Source organism: Anabrus simplex, chromosome 1, assembly GCF_040414725.1.
Source record: "Anabrus simplex isolate iqAnaSimp1 chromosome 1, ASM4041472v1, whole genome shotgun sequence".
NCBI lineage: Eukaryota > Metazoa > Arthropoda > Insecta > Orthoptera > Tettigoniidae > Anabrus > Anabrus simplex.
Genome location: NC_090265.1, coordinates 1,497,439,660 through 1,497,455,061, shown reverse-complemented (window position 1 = coordinate 1,497,455,061; position 15,402 = coordinate 1,497,439,660). Strand labels below are relative to the sequence as shown.

Here is a 15,402-nt window from a genome sequence, read left to right as displayed (position 1 = left end):
GGTTTTTGTCAGCAAGGAACCTGTCTGCTGCAGAAATTCGACAGATTTGCGAAGTGTACAGTGATACTGTTATGAGTGAAAGCAAAGTGCGGAAGTCGGTACAACAATTCAAAGATGGCCGTGACAACGTCCATGATGAGGACCGCTCCGGTCGCCCTTCTTTGATTACAGATGGTTTGATGACTTCAGTTGAAGTGAGGATTCGTCAGAACAGGCGCTTCACAATAACAGGTGTCTCAAACGAATTTCCTGCCGTGTCGAGATCAGTGCTTTACAACATTGTTTCTGAACACCTAAGGTTTAGGAAACTGTGCTCCCATTGGGTCCCGAAACTCCTAACAGAGGACCACAAAAACCAAAGATTTGAGTGTGCGATGAAGTTCTTGACTCGTTATGACGAAGAAGGGGACGGCTTCTTGAGTCGTATCGTAACTGGAGACGAAACATGGGTTTCACATATGATGCCCGAATCGAAGCAACAGAGCATGGAATGGTACACACTCGCCTGTAAAAGTGAAGGCCAAACAGACTCTCCTCTCTCCCAGTGCAAAATCATGGCGTCGGTGTTTTGGGATAGGCATGGTGTTTTGTTGGTAGACTTCATGCAACGAGGAACCACTATCAATGCAGAAGCGTACTGCCAAACCCTGAGAAAGCTACGCAGAGCAATTCAAAACAAAAGATGTGGCATGCTGACAGAGGGATTGTCCTTCTCCATGACAATGCAAGATCTCACACTGCAGGTCAGACCTGCGATTTATTGGACAGTTTTGGCTGAGAAGTTTTAGACCACCCACCCTACAATCCTGATCTTGCACTGAGCGATTACCAACTGTTCCTCCACCTCAAACATCACCTCAGTGGCAAACATTACAATGATGACGACGACATGAAAACGGCAGTGAACTCTTGGTTATCGGAGCAGGCGGCAAGTTTCTATGAAGAAGGTATTTTAAAATTGGTTATGAGGTACGATAAGGGTTTGAACAAACTTGGCAACTATGTCAAGAAATAGAGTGAAGTATCTACTTTCTGAAAATAAATTTACTTTTTTGAAATAACCTTTCGTTGTGTACTTGTTGTCAAACGGACCTTACTTAAAAAACACGCCTCGTATTAATATTCACAGAACTGTTGGTTCTAACACTGCTAATCATTACTAATTTGATTGTAAATTGGAACTGGTAAATGTTGATCCCATAGTCAATCGTCGAATCTACTAGAGCGGTGTTAGCTGTATGCAAGTCATTGGACGCCGCTGTAAATAACCACCAGCAGACGTCAAATTGCTAGATGGTGTTTCAACATCAATCAACGTAATAAAATGAGATTCTCTCACGGTGCTTGTTAAATCGTGCTGAAATGTTGTTGGACATTGTCAGGATGGCACATGTAGATGTGGTTAAAACAGATATATTGTGCCTGGTATAAAATTTGCAATTCTAGGACACACACCACATTCTGTATTGAGAGATTAACTTCATGGGCTCCGCAATGAATTGCAAATTTTATACCACCATGGCAGAATCTAGTAATATGGTAGATCGTGTTAGTGACTCAGGATCTGATGCTAATAGTGTGCATACAGAGGAACTCTTACATATATCAGCTGCAGAAGGTCATAAATTAACAGGACTCAGGATCTGATGCTAATAGTGTGCATGCAGAGAAACTCTTATATATATCAGCCGCAGAAGGTCATAAATTAACAGGACATGAATTTGACGGCAGTAAGCCAGAACGCCTCCGCAAGATCGTAGCTAATGTAGAAGATGCGCACTGTATGATAAGGCCAAATGAGAAAACTCTTATTCTTTAAGTATGTATGTATGTATGTATGTATGTATGTATGTTTAGTCCTTAGCCCGAAGGCTGGTTGGATCCTCAACAGCTCCGCCATCAGCTGTCGTAGATGGCCTAGGCATCACTGAAGAGGTGTACTAGGGAAATGGGGAGTGAGGTAGTTTCCCGTTGCTTTCCTCACTGAGCCAGAAGCTGCTATTACATATGTCTGCCAAGCCCACTGAAATGCATGCACCAACTGACCCTATGAGCAACATTTTCACACCATTCATAGCAGGGACTGGCTGCATAAGGAATGGCATTTCTAGCATCACTCATACCAAAAGACATAGTGCACTGTAAACACTATGTCCTGCCAACAAAGGCAATCTTTAAGTATATCCTAACGAAAATAACGGGCCCAGCTTGCGAGAAGCTATCTTTATCATAAGTTACTTTATCAGATTTCTGCTTCCATGCAAAGGATATCAATTACTAGAATGTAATGATTATGACTTTATTTCAAGAAGTAAACACAAATTAAAATTAGATTGTGTGAAAGGTAACCATTACAAGTAAAAATTAGTTAGAATGTAATTGTTACAAGTAATTCGATTACTTTTACTCAGTTACTTCCTAACTCTGAATATGAGGTGTAATCTTTTGTCCATTGTATCTCGGTGAAAAATTGTGTGTTGCATGCTTGCAGATACAATGCTTTGGAGGTGTGATTGGTGTATTACTTTGCACCAAATACACTGGAATTTTGCAGTCATATACCTATATTTCTGGTTCATAATTAGAGATGAAGAGTGTACAGACAGAACATTTATATACTTAAATAAATGACATGGCTTTTGTTATTAATTTATCTTTTCTTCTTTTGAATGTTTTAGCATGGTACATGCCCAATCTGTAGGAAGAGTCTTGGTGATGATGGGCTGGATGACCACTCGCAAGGACTGGGAGGACTAGGAGGGGCCAATATGACCAATGTTGCTCCAAGTCTTGCTGCATTATTCCGGTTAGAATGAAATATTTTAGTGTTGAACAGTATGACTTGGAAGACTCCTGCCTAAGTAAAGCCTGTTTTGATGCTCATATGTATGGGTTTTTTTATTTTAAGAATAAGGAAGATGTAATGGCACATTTGACTTCAGTTTCTAATTAAAATTCAATCTGTCATTATATTAAGACTATAATTTAATGCATTTTAAATATCATACTTGCCTCACCTTCTATGATAGCTACATGAGGGAATTATACAATTCCAAAGTTATTTGTGAACACATTCATAAATATTGATAACTACTAGAGAAATTGTCGACTTCCATTTCTATCAATTGAGGACATCAAATAATTTTTAATCAGTCAAGCTTCCACTTTTTAGGCTGCTCATGGAGCCTGCATCAAATGAACATGATATATCTTCTTCTGCAGCCCATGTGGATATTTGTCCTCCACGTTGGTCTGTCCTGAACCATTTCCTTCATAAGCTCTTGCTGTTTCATAGTTTCTTGAATGCTACTCATCCATCGTCTTCTGGGTCGTCCTTGACCCTTTTTCACTGGAACTATAAAAGTTATATTGTCCACACAAAAGAATTAAACCCTCAGTGTAGAAAGATTAGACACTGGGATGCATCATGTAATAAAAACATTGAGGTACACAAGCCCTTCGGTGTGATGGTAAGCATTTTGATAGGAAAAGTCACAAAGCATTAAAGGATAATAGTTATGTCTTACAAAGAATTTGATGATTGTCATTGAGAACGTTGCTAATCTGAATATAGGTAGGATTGTTTATGTACAAGATGAAATATAACGGAAATTAAGATTGTAGAAGTTGAAGGGTTACAGGTTTTAGAAAGCATCTGCAAAGGAATGGTAACAACTGATATTAATGATGGATGGATGATGAGATATGGGAGACCTTTCTAGTGCATTTATTGGTAATGCAGAAAGAGTGTCTTAGAACATCAAGAAAGACAAGACAAGAGAATACCATAAAGAAGAAGGAAAATAAGAAAAAAGTGAAGTGTAAAACTCAGCTTTTATTGATACACATGGTGATTTTGAGCAATAGGGACAAACTGTAGGGCCGGTATTCATAGTCAGCTACTTATTTCTCTAATAAGAACGACTTAACAAAGCTGTACTTATTCGTGAAGTCGACTTAAACGTTTCTCGTATTCATAGTCCTTGGTCAAGTTCTACTTTATTAAGCTGGACTTGATAAAGCGTTACTTATCATGCAGACGCTCTGCACAATTAAGTTGAACTTTATAGTATGAGAAATAGTACAGCCATCATCACAACAATTGAATATGCGAGTCATCCTTCAGACACGGCCAACTAGATCCATGCTGTGCTCCTTATTCCGAGTTTATTTGTTTATTTATTTGTCTTTTTCCTGTTCCTCTGCGACTAAAATTGTAGTTACTTTTTCTTAAATGGATATGAAAAGCAGTCGCAACCATTTTACTTCCGTTGAAAAGGAGGCTTTCAAGGATATTTTATTGAAACATTCTCAAATCATATATCAATCTAATATAAGCAAATCGGTCTATAAATATATATATATAAAGATACAAAAATGAAAATAGACTTGAATTAAACAGGCAGTTCCAGGCATCTCAGAAACTTACAACTTACTAGAAAAATCGAAAATTCTCAAAATTCCCTGAGGGCTTCAAATTTTGGGCTCAGCATAAAAACGCACTCATATATACTTACCCAAAGCAATAACGTATAGGTTTAGTGGGCTTAAAAAAAACTTTCAGAAAATTCCTCATTTTTATCCCCCTTCCCCCCAAATCAAGCTGGCGGCACAATCTGCCAGACGAGCTAGAAAATTGAAATTTGGCGAAGTTATAGGTTTTAGCCTGTAAACGACAGAAAAATTCCAAGAATTTTTAATTTTCCACTTTTTACTCCCGATTTTTGCCGTATCTCTCCCCCTTATACGTTAGATGTGGCTGTATTTCTCGATTGTACGTACATTTTGTGATTTTTATAGGTATATTTCATAGTTTGATACACTTATAGGAAAGAGAGAGTCATTGAATTTGGCACGCAAACTGACACGGCCAATGCTGGCCACATGCGAGCCAAATTTCATGATTCTAGCTTCCACGTAAGTATGCGAAAAATATTATAAAGTGTTAAAACGTATCCAAATTTCACCCCGTTCAAATTTTCTAACTCAGTTGAACCCATAAATATGGGAGATATGAGAAAATGTGTGAGGATCAAACATGTAGAACGATAAAAGTGGCGTCTGACGGCTTAAACCGTCTGTCGATATGATGAACCGTTTAGGAGCAGTATATCTAGAAATGAAGGTCTGCACTTACAAACGTGCTCATGTTTATCTGTCATTTATATATAAAAGCAAGTTGGTTTGGAGCGATCTAGAAAGTGTGTGTCATTATTATTAATACTTTACAAATTGATAATGACTGTCAGCAGGAGGGCGTCTCCTGTTGTTATAAATTCTCCCCACATCTACTTTGACTGACAGTAAGAATGGGATCCACCGTGCTCGACAGCTTCAGTCTCTTAAGTGCGGCCAGTATCCAGTATTCGGGAGATAGTGGGCTCGAACCCCACTCTCGGCAGCCCTGAAGATGGTTTTCCATGGTTTCCCATTTTCACACCAGACAAATGCTGGGGCTGTACCTCAATTAAGGCCACGGTCGCTTCCTTCCCACACTCCTAGCCCTTTCCTATCCCATCGTCGCCGTAAGACCTATCTGTGTCGGTGCGACGTAAAGCAATTTGTAAAAAAAAAAAAAAAAAAAAAAAAAAATGTCCTTCTCCAACTCTTGTATAACTGGCATTAGTAAGAAGGGCCTACCATTTTAATGAATAATTCCCTTCTCAGTGTGACTAGCAGATGGCAAGGCAACATGCAATTTTGTTCAAATCCCCCCTACCCGATTGTGTCTGGCAGTAGACAAGGGTGCCCGCCATTATAAACAATTTTACCCATTAAAATGTGACTGGCATTAGGCAAAGTGGCCTGGTATTGTAATTGAAACTCACCAACTCCAGTGTGACTGACAGTAAGCTGACTGGCATTAGAAAGTGGGGCCTGTCATTATAATAACAGCATAACTCAATATTGATTGGCAGTAGGTAAGGTGCCTGCCATTGTAATGAAAGCTCCTCATCTGTAATGTGTCCGGAAGTAGGAAAAGGGGCCTGCCATTGTAACGAAAACTCCCCAAATCGATTGTGACTGGCAGTAGACAAGGGGGCCTGCCTTTATAGTGAAACTTTCCAACTCGTTTGTGAATGGCAGTAGGCAAGTGAGCCTGCCGTTATCACAACTCGTACGTTACACGGGAAAGAACGTACGGGGTCCTCCCGTGGCCTTTCTTCGATAACGCTAAGAGACATGCTATTTAATAAAATCTCACTCACCGCGTGTACAGTAATTCACGTAGAAATCTGTATACAATGTAAAATACCGTAGCGAAGCACGGGTACATTTACTAGTAGAGAATAAGAAGACGAACGCGGTATCTACTAAGCAAAAGGAAGATGCTTGGTTAAGTATTGCTGAAGAATTCAATTCAAGTATTATTATACATAGCACTAATTTGGTTATAATTTATTATAGCGAGATGCTGACAATTGCGGGAGGTATGGGCGAATATGAAATGCCATCACAGGAACCTCTTTCTGAATTCCACTTCACTGTAAAATTCAACATTTTGCAAGTATTGCTTTGGAGCACGGATTTCTTCTAACACTTCCTCAAAATCTTCATCCATTTTATAGGTTAAGATGCGAAATAAGTCAAGGGTCTGCTTGACTTGACGAAGTTCAACTTATTTCATCACATAAGCAACACTTAAATGACTATGAATTCCAATAAGTCCAGCTTCATGAAGTTAGACTTTATGAAGTATATCACTATTAAGTAGGACTTATTTGTGCCGGAATCTGAAAAAAGTCGAGATTTAAGTTCGACTTAAACGTAAGTATTACTTATTGCGACTATGAATACCGGCCTAGGAGACAATTCTTGGTATAGGATCAGGAACAAAATAGGTTGTATGGACGTAGGTCCAAAAATGCACAGGTTTTATGCTAGAGACCGTTTATTTGTTCATCATTCCTGTACAGTAAAATGTGTGCACGATGCTGTCATGGGGCCACCGGTAGACAAATTTAAGAGACCCCCCTCCCCACATGCTTCCATGTGCTTACACAAAACAGGAGAGACTGTTGCACGTGTTCATACATGCCATCCTGCATTCGAATAGTGCCACATGAAACATGAGTGTGTTGTTGGAGTGTCTGCATGTCCGGCATGGGTTCCACAGGTAAAAATGTAAAGGGTGCAAGTTTGGCGACAGGGCAGACTATGCAACTGGACCTCCTTGTCTGATCCATCATCTGGGAAAGACATTGAGTTGCCTCCGCACAGTAATGTGCAAGTGGGCTGGAGTACCATCATGTAGCAGCTACACAGGGATTTACCACCAGAGGCACCTCTTCCAGCAGGGTTAACCATAGGAAGTGCAGATATGCCTTGCCTGTGAGGCGTTGTACAAGGACAACTGGTCCCACGAGGCTGTCACCAAATTTCCCCGCCCACACATTGTTGAACTGGTGCTGATGGTTTACCACCATACGACAGGGATTCTGTGTAGCCCACAGATGAGTGTTGTGGAGATTGATGATACTGCTCCTCATGAGTCTGGCGTCATCAGTGAACAGGATAGATGACAGAAATTCCAGGCTAGTGGTGGCCTGTTCAACAAAGCAACGAGAAAACCATTTTAAAGACCATGTCGGCCTGTTCCTGATCAGAATACTGGGCCATCATCCCACAGCGTTGCTCTATACGCCCACTCCAGGTTGAGTCGGACAAACAGGCACCTAAAGTTACCAATAAGAGGGTGTGCTGGCCTGATGGGGAACAGTACTGTTGTCTAGCAAGGGACCCAGTCACTTCCGGACACATGTCTATCAGACCATTTTCATTCCTTAACCCCTCAGAGATCATCTCTTGCACTTTGTCCCTCTTGACCAAATTCACCCCACTTGTTCCATTGGTGGTTTTGTACTCTCATATCCTCCATGCCTAGCACTGAATTCATCTTAATTTCATTTCCTAAGCACTTCCTCACTGCTTCTCTTATCTTTAATCTTGTAACCTTCATGTCAGTTTTCTCCACTATGGTTTTCATTTTCCATTGTTCAGTCTTCCATTTTACTGTCAGTCTTTTTTCCTGGAAACATCTTCTTTTCCTGAAATCACTACATCCTTGGCAATGGACACTGTATTCTTGTATATTCATGTACTGCAGTTCCTGCTCTCACTGTATCTATCCATTGAAACTTTTCTTTCTTAGTGTAGTTACAGTTTCAAATCATCCTGTTTTGCCCCTTGGTGCCTAGGTACTGATGGAGCATTTAAAATATATTTCTCCATCTTTTATTGCTGCTTTTCTTTTCGTGTATTGTTTCGAATTATAGTTTAGTTTTGGGATGCTGTCTGATACTTATCTAAATCAACAGAGATCACCATTTCCCTCCAAAATTTCCAAAAATGTTTTCCTTGTAATGGAAATTGAATCTAGTTTTAAACTTCTTTTATTTTCATTTACTTCTCTCCTGACTCATTTTTGATACTGCAGACCAGACAATTCTAGATAGCTGTAGAACTGAAGTAGGCTTTCATATCTTGTGTCAGACATCACAACACCCATCTCGTCTAGGATTTTCTGCAAAGAATATGTACTCTGTTTTCCTGCCACCTACCATTCCTTCAGAAAGACTGAATGATCGACATGGCCCAACAACCCAGAATCACATATAAAATCAGCGCCTGTTTTGTTTCTATTTCTTCTCTTGTTGGTTAGACATCATTAATAGATTTCTGCCTGTGATTATATCTTACAAGTCTTGTAAATATTTTTCTCATCTGGTCTGGTTGCTTTCTGCTGTTGTCAGTTTTTTACTCCATCTTTGTCCTTAACAAATAATGCACTTAATTCTTCATACCTCTCTGTGGAAGTCACAAAAAATAGTTTTTGTTACATCACGAACCATGGAATTCATTGACAGGAGAATAATGCATACATTGATATTTTATTTGATGAAGTAGGGATGATGATAAATATATTATATCATAAAACAGCCAAAATAGATGAAATTGGACCTAAAATAGTGAATTATAGTGGAAAGGCAGGAATGAGGCTTCACATAGTAACAGTATTACCATAGAACTTCTCACTTGACAAAAGTAGTAATTGCACTTATTGGTAAGCAAAGAAACAGGAAGGATTGCAACAATTATATAGGTAGGTATTTCTTTGAATGTGAAGCTTCCATCATTTGTTGAGTTATATACTTCTCCTTCCAAGTTGAACAGTTTTCTGTACATTCCATACAGTTGGCTAACGTTTCAAATACATTGCAGTATTTTTCGTCAACGTAACTTAAATGTCTCGACTCACTCCAAGGTAATCCGGTCTGTCAGGTAGCTAAATAAACTACATTAGTCGTTGTTGTTGTTGTTGTTCTTGTGCTTGGCCTTTAAGTAGCCTTCTCACTCTGGCTGATGTTAGCCCTGTGGGTACTACTTGAAAGGTCTGGAACATCTGTGTGTCACTTGCCAGGTAGGAGGGGATTGCCGGTGCTGTTACGTAACGAGAGTTTGTCCTGTATGTCCACGTTGTGACCTGCATATTGTATGTATACCCTTAAAAATGTGTACTTGCACCACATTGTGGATGCTAATCTATCGATAACGTATGGACAACACGAACGATACAATGTCAACATAAATTTCAACACCATAAGTGACTTGAATTGCAAGAATTCAAGCATGTGTTTTAATGTCGTCAACATAAGCACAGACTCATTTCATCAAGCACTAATGTAACAAATTGATTTTTAAAAAAGAAGAAATTAAGTGTATACTATTTTAATGTCTTCAACATAACAGACTCATTACATCATGCACTAAAGTAACAAACTAACTAGATTTTAAGTGTATACTTCCAGGAATATTTTTATGCATAGGCTAATTCATTTTTAGGATATTTTGTAGTTATATGACTAAAAATAGCCCAAAAATATAGGGCTAAAACGAGTACCATACAATATAACTGTGTACTAATTTGAACTTGAATAGGAGGAACATCCTCCAATATTATATTTATACGTACCATCAATACGGAGCATGAAACTCATAAATTATGAAACCATGTTATCTTGTCGCGGTGGACACGCTTCTGTGTGTTCCAGTGAAGCAAGATAGCCGAGCCGCAGGTGCAGCCATATGGGAGGGGTATCTGTCGAGAGACCAGACTAAGGAATGGTTCATTGAAAGGTGGGGTAGTACACTTTTGGAAGTTTCAAGTGTGGTAGTCTAGATGATTGGCTGATATGGCCTTGTACGAATACTTAACTCTATGGTCACACATAATTCTGTGTCATGGAAGGTTGCATGGCAACTGAGGGACGTCATTTCGTTTCTGAGGCAATTATGCCATCCCATGTTTTGAATGATGATTTACATTCATTTTAGGACATTTTGAAAGGATGAATATAAATAATGGAATCTAATTTACTGATATGAAAACAATTAACGATGGACATCAAGCAATATGTAGGAACCTAAAATGTCTGTGTGACATAACCAAGCGGCACAGCTCTACACCAGTCTAATTGCTAGCCAAAATGTCCTTTGCATTTGTGTGGTTATGCTTTTCTTTGTAGCTCGTAAATACAGTATGCCAGTTAGGGTCTTTGTTTAACATGTCGCTATATGGAGTGCCCCTTTCTGTACTGTAGTTCCTTTGAACCTCTTTAACTTTCCCATTTTTGCACTCAACTACAGTAGACGGCATTGTGTCATCAAAGAATTATTTCCCAGCATTCGTTAGGTGTTTTAACAAGCTTCACAACACCTTTCACACAAAGTATATGCGTGGTGATATTTTATCTCTGTGTTTGAACAATCCTGGAGGGATTAGCCTTATGCCACTGAGAAACTCCATTTCTCCATTTTATCCTGCTTCATCACTCCTGTCTGCATCTTGTTAAGTGTCTTTACATCCCCTTCTGGATTTTAGAACATCTTCCTCCTCATCACTATACAATTCACCATCATCATCTGTCGGCAGCCCTGAAGATGATTTTTCGTGGTTTCCCATTTTCACACCAGGCAAATTCTGGGGCTGTACCTTAATTAAGGCCACGGCCGCTTTCTTCTCACTCCTAGGCCTTTCCTGTCCCATCGTCGCCATAAGACCTATCTGTGTCGGTGTGACGTAAAGCCAATAGCATCATCATCTTCAGGCAAACCCTGCACAATCCTCTCTTCAAGGCGATCCAGGTTATATCTCCTGTTCTTTCCACTCATTTTCAGCCCTAAGATGATGAGAAATTTACGTTTTAGCAAAAAAATCGTGCATTCAGAAGAATAATTGCTGCATTAACCCTCTTAGTGTCAGGCCCGGATGCTCACAGTATGCCAAGAGTCCCAGGCAGATTTAGAGAATTTTGCAGGTTCTCACTCTCTGGACTACCAGGAAAACCTCATTAATTCGAAGTCGTTGGGACTCAAAAATCGGACTTAGAATTACGTGATTTCGAATTAACCGCCAATTCGCAATTCAGAAGTACCAACCCTTGCCGCGTTACGAAATATTCTAAGGCCCGTTACTGCATGCAGTTAACCTTGATTCACAGTTTATACCTTTCAAATGCCATGAAAAAAGAAATATTTCCAAAATTTATCCAAAAATGTGCATTTACAGTATTCAAATAATGCACTTGCATATCTCACTGGCAAATATAACCTCACGCAACGAAAGAAAGAAAGAAAGAAAAAAAAAAGCACGATTCAAAGACGATGAGAAATCTATGCTGGCTCCCATGTGCAAGTGCTTTATTCATTGGAGTACTATACTGTATGCATTTTAGATGCCTTGTATTTACACAGAAAGTACCCGATGCCCTTAAAATCAAACTTTCCTATGACTCTATCCTTGTACGATTTCCCGCCATGGCACTTCTCTTGTGCTTCAGAAATGTAAACACTTGCCACGTCACAAAGTATTCTAAGACCCATTAATACATGCCATCACCTCGATTCACAGTTTAAACCTTTCCAATGCCATGGAAAAACAATTTCCGAAATGTATCCAACAAGGTGCATTTACAATGTTCAAATAATGCACTTGGATAAATCACTGACGAACATAACCTCACGCAACGAAAGAAAAAAATCACACAATTCAAAGACGAGGATAAATTATGCTGGTTCCCCTGTGCAAATGCATTATTTTTTGGATATCAGTACTGTTTACATTTTTAGATACTTTGTACTGGGATGGAAAGTGCCCGACGCCCTTTAAACATTGTAGCTTATTGAACTTTTCTATGACGAGGAGATAAAGTTTCTCGCTTCCATGTGCATTGCAATTGCAACGCACCAACAACGCACTACAATGACCCCCATCCCCGACCCTTGTACCATTCTCCGGCTGGCACTTTCTCCTTTAAAACCATAAGACCGTTTGGGCTCACATTAAAATAAAGCAATGCAGTTTCATCGGCAATGACAGTATTGTTCGGTGCCTACGAATTTATTATATGAGCCACGCTTTTTCGTCAACTGTCGGCATCGCCAGTGTTCGCGCATTCTGTTTTCCCGCACACTGCCTGTTGCGTGATATTACGGCATTCCTTAAAAGGTTGAATACCAAAGAATTCCGATTTTATTCAACTTGGCAATCATGAAGCGCACTGTAGACCCAGCGAAGTGAGTGTAAGTGAGGAAAGCTACCCCTCCAGTTCCGGAACACGCGTTTTATTATGACGCGGATAAATTTTGAGTTGAAATTACTCTGTAACATACTATTGTTTTAAAATGTAAAGGCAGTTTCGAATTAAAAGTCTGAATTTCGGTAATGGGGCCGACAATGTACTTCGAATTACGAATTATCCATATTTCGAATTAAACAATTTAAATAACATGCAAAACTGTATTTCATGTTTCCGGGAACGAGAGCTTCTTCGAATTACGTGGGATTTTGAATTAACTGATTTTGAATTATCGAGGTTCTACTGTATATAGTTCACAAATATTATAACTATGACTTGAAATTTTTTATAAATGTTAACAAGAAGAAACTCTTACTGCTGAACTAAATGACAGCACTAAAATGCTCTTAGGTATTTTGAAAAAAAAATATTTTCCAAACAATTTTAAAACATCAAAAATTAAAAGTCAGACTCAAAACAGAAAAAATCAGAAAATTCCACTCAACGATAAATATTGATGACTTCTTTGAAATATCCTATTTCAGATGAATAAACATGTAAAGTTCCACATTTTTATCTTCTGTATTTTAAGTGTTATGTACAATGGTATCGTAATATACAATTGGCATGTTCAACAATGGGATCGAACCTGGCATATGGGTTATGGTCAGGATGACCAGATGGTGATAGATTATCATTTTTCACAAGATGAAAGAATCTCAAGATCAATTGGAATCTGTTTCTTGAGAACATATTTCCAAACCATGTAATATAACAGGAGTTTTTGACCTAATAAGAAAATATGCTTGGCATTCTAGTTATACCCATTTCAAACAAAACAGCAATGAAAACCTTCATTTCAGTCCGTGTAACCGGGCGCCACTGCTGTGCTCTGGCATGTGGTAACAAGACATGAATTCTCATATCTGTCTCTGTAGTTATGAGGTTCCATAATTGAGCCGTGAAAAATAAAATAAAAATACGCTATAGGTTTGCGTCTGACGAAAGGGCGTGTCTCGGGCCAGGAGTATCATAATAATCAGGTGAGGGTTTGTATTTCGCATCTTGACCTAATTGAATTTCACAGAAAAGAGGAAGTTGTTGCTGTTTGATATTGTTACAGCCATCATCATCATCATCAGTACTATCACTCAGATGATCATTACCACTTCCAATGTTTACACTCGGACAATGAGCAAGTGGTTGAGTGTTTACAGAAAACTCGCCGTTATCACTCCCAATAACACTTTCACATTTCCCTTCCTCACTTGTTGGAGGAATGAATTCCTCATCCGGGTCTTCATCATCCTCTTCTTCACTAAAAATTATTAAGATATATGGCCAGTTCGTCATCGTTAACAAAATAACTTCTCCTGTCGGTCGACATTTTACTCACTCGGCATGGAGATCATAGGTCGTAGATGAACCCGGACGTTAGATATTCAATGCATGATAACAAATGAATTTATGCATTATCTAGCGGCGTAGTTAAAATCTAATGACAATTTTCTATGGACTTGACACATAAGATGTTTCAATCTGGCAGCGCAAGTTGTACTAACTCGTATATAATATAATTGCGCGCTATCCAAACAACGATATATCGTGGTTGGCACTTTACGCGTATGTACGAAACAACGATATATCGTTGTCTGGCTCTCTACGGGTTAATATGGAATATAATGCTTCACAATGGGAACTTATTTGTAGCGATGTTCGCGTGGCGTCCATCAGAAAGGTAGGTGACATTTCCACTCAGTGGCCTTGGTAGTATCTTTGCAATGACAAACTAATGTGGTGTCTCTGGTGCTGCGCGACCACTCCAGGGTTCCAGGGTTAACGTGGATTAGCTGTGCTGATACTGCTATACGGCCGAATGCAACAGGAAACTACAACTGTAACTAATTCCTGAGGTAAAATAATCTGAAGGTAAAATAGTCCCGCATTCGGATATCCGGGTGGGGAGTACACGAGAGGGGGCAGTCATCAGAAAGATATGGATACTGACACTCTGCGAGTCAGAGCGTGGAATGTTAGAAATTTGAATTGTTGTGGTACATTAGAGGATCTGAAAATGGAGGTGGATAGTCTAAAGTTAGACGTAGTAGGTACAAGTGAAGTATGTTGTCAGGAAGAACAGGATTTTTGGTGAGGTGAGTACAGAATTATCAACACAAAATCAAACAAGGAAAATGCAGGAGTTGGTTTAATAATGAGTAAGAAAATATGGCAGCGGGTAAGCTACTACAATCAGCATAATGAAGTATTGTTGTCAAGATAGACACCAATTCACCACAATAGGGCAGCTCTATAAGCCTACCACTTCAACGGATGAAGATAATGTAGGAATATATGAAGAGAGACAAGATTTAATACAGTGTGTAAAAGGAGACATGTGATGGGAGACTGGAATGCTGGTGTAATCCAAGGAAGACAACATAATACAGTAGGAGAATTTGGATTGGAACAAAGGAATGAAAGAGGTAGTCTGCTTGTAGATTTCTGCACCGATCACTAATACTTGGTTGAAACGCCCCAAACGATGGCTGGATATGTGGACGAGACCTGGAGACTCCAGAAGGTATCAAATAGACTTAATTATGATCAGGCAGAGATTCAGAAACGAGGTTTTGGATTGCAAAACTTTTCCAGCAGCAGGCATGGACTCTGAGCAGTACTTGTTGGTCATGTAATTCCATCTGAAGTTGAAAAAGTGGAACAGAAGGAATTCACGGAGAAAAGATCTAGACAAATTGAAAGAAAAGAGCGTGAGAGATTGTTTCAAGGAACATGTTGCACAAGAACTAAATGAAAAGGCTGAAGG

At 39.2% G+C, this 15,402-nt stretch overlaps 1 protein-coding gene across 2 annotated transcripts in view; it reads left to right on the top strand.

Moving 5' to 3' along the window:
• Iru (E3 ubiquitin-protein ligase Iruka) overlaps positions 1–15,402 on the top strand; it is a 371,072-nt gene that overhangs the window by 305,298 nt on the left and 50,372 nt on the right. For both annotated transcript variants that reach the window (XM_067137986.1, XM_067137985.1), the window contains exon 7: positions 2,679–2,806. In XM_067137986.1, coding sequence (XP_066994087.1) covers positions 2,679–2,806 — 128 coding nt within the window. The remainder of the gene's footprint in view (positions 1–2,678; positions 2,807–15,402) is intronic.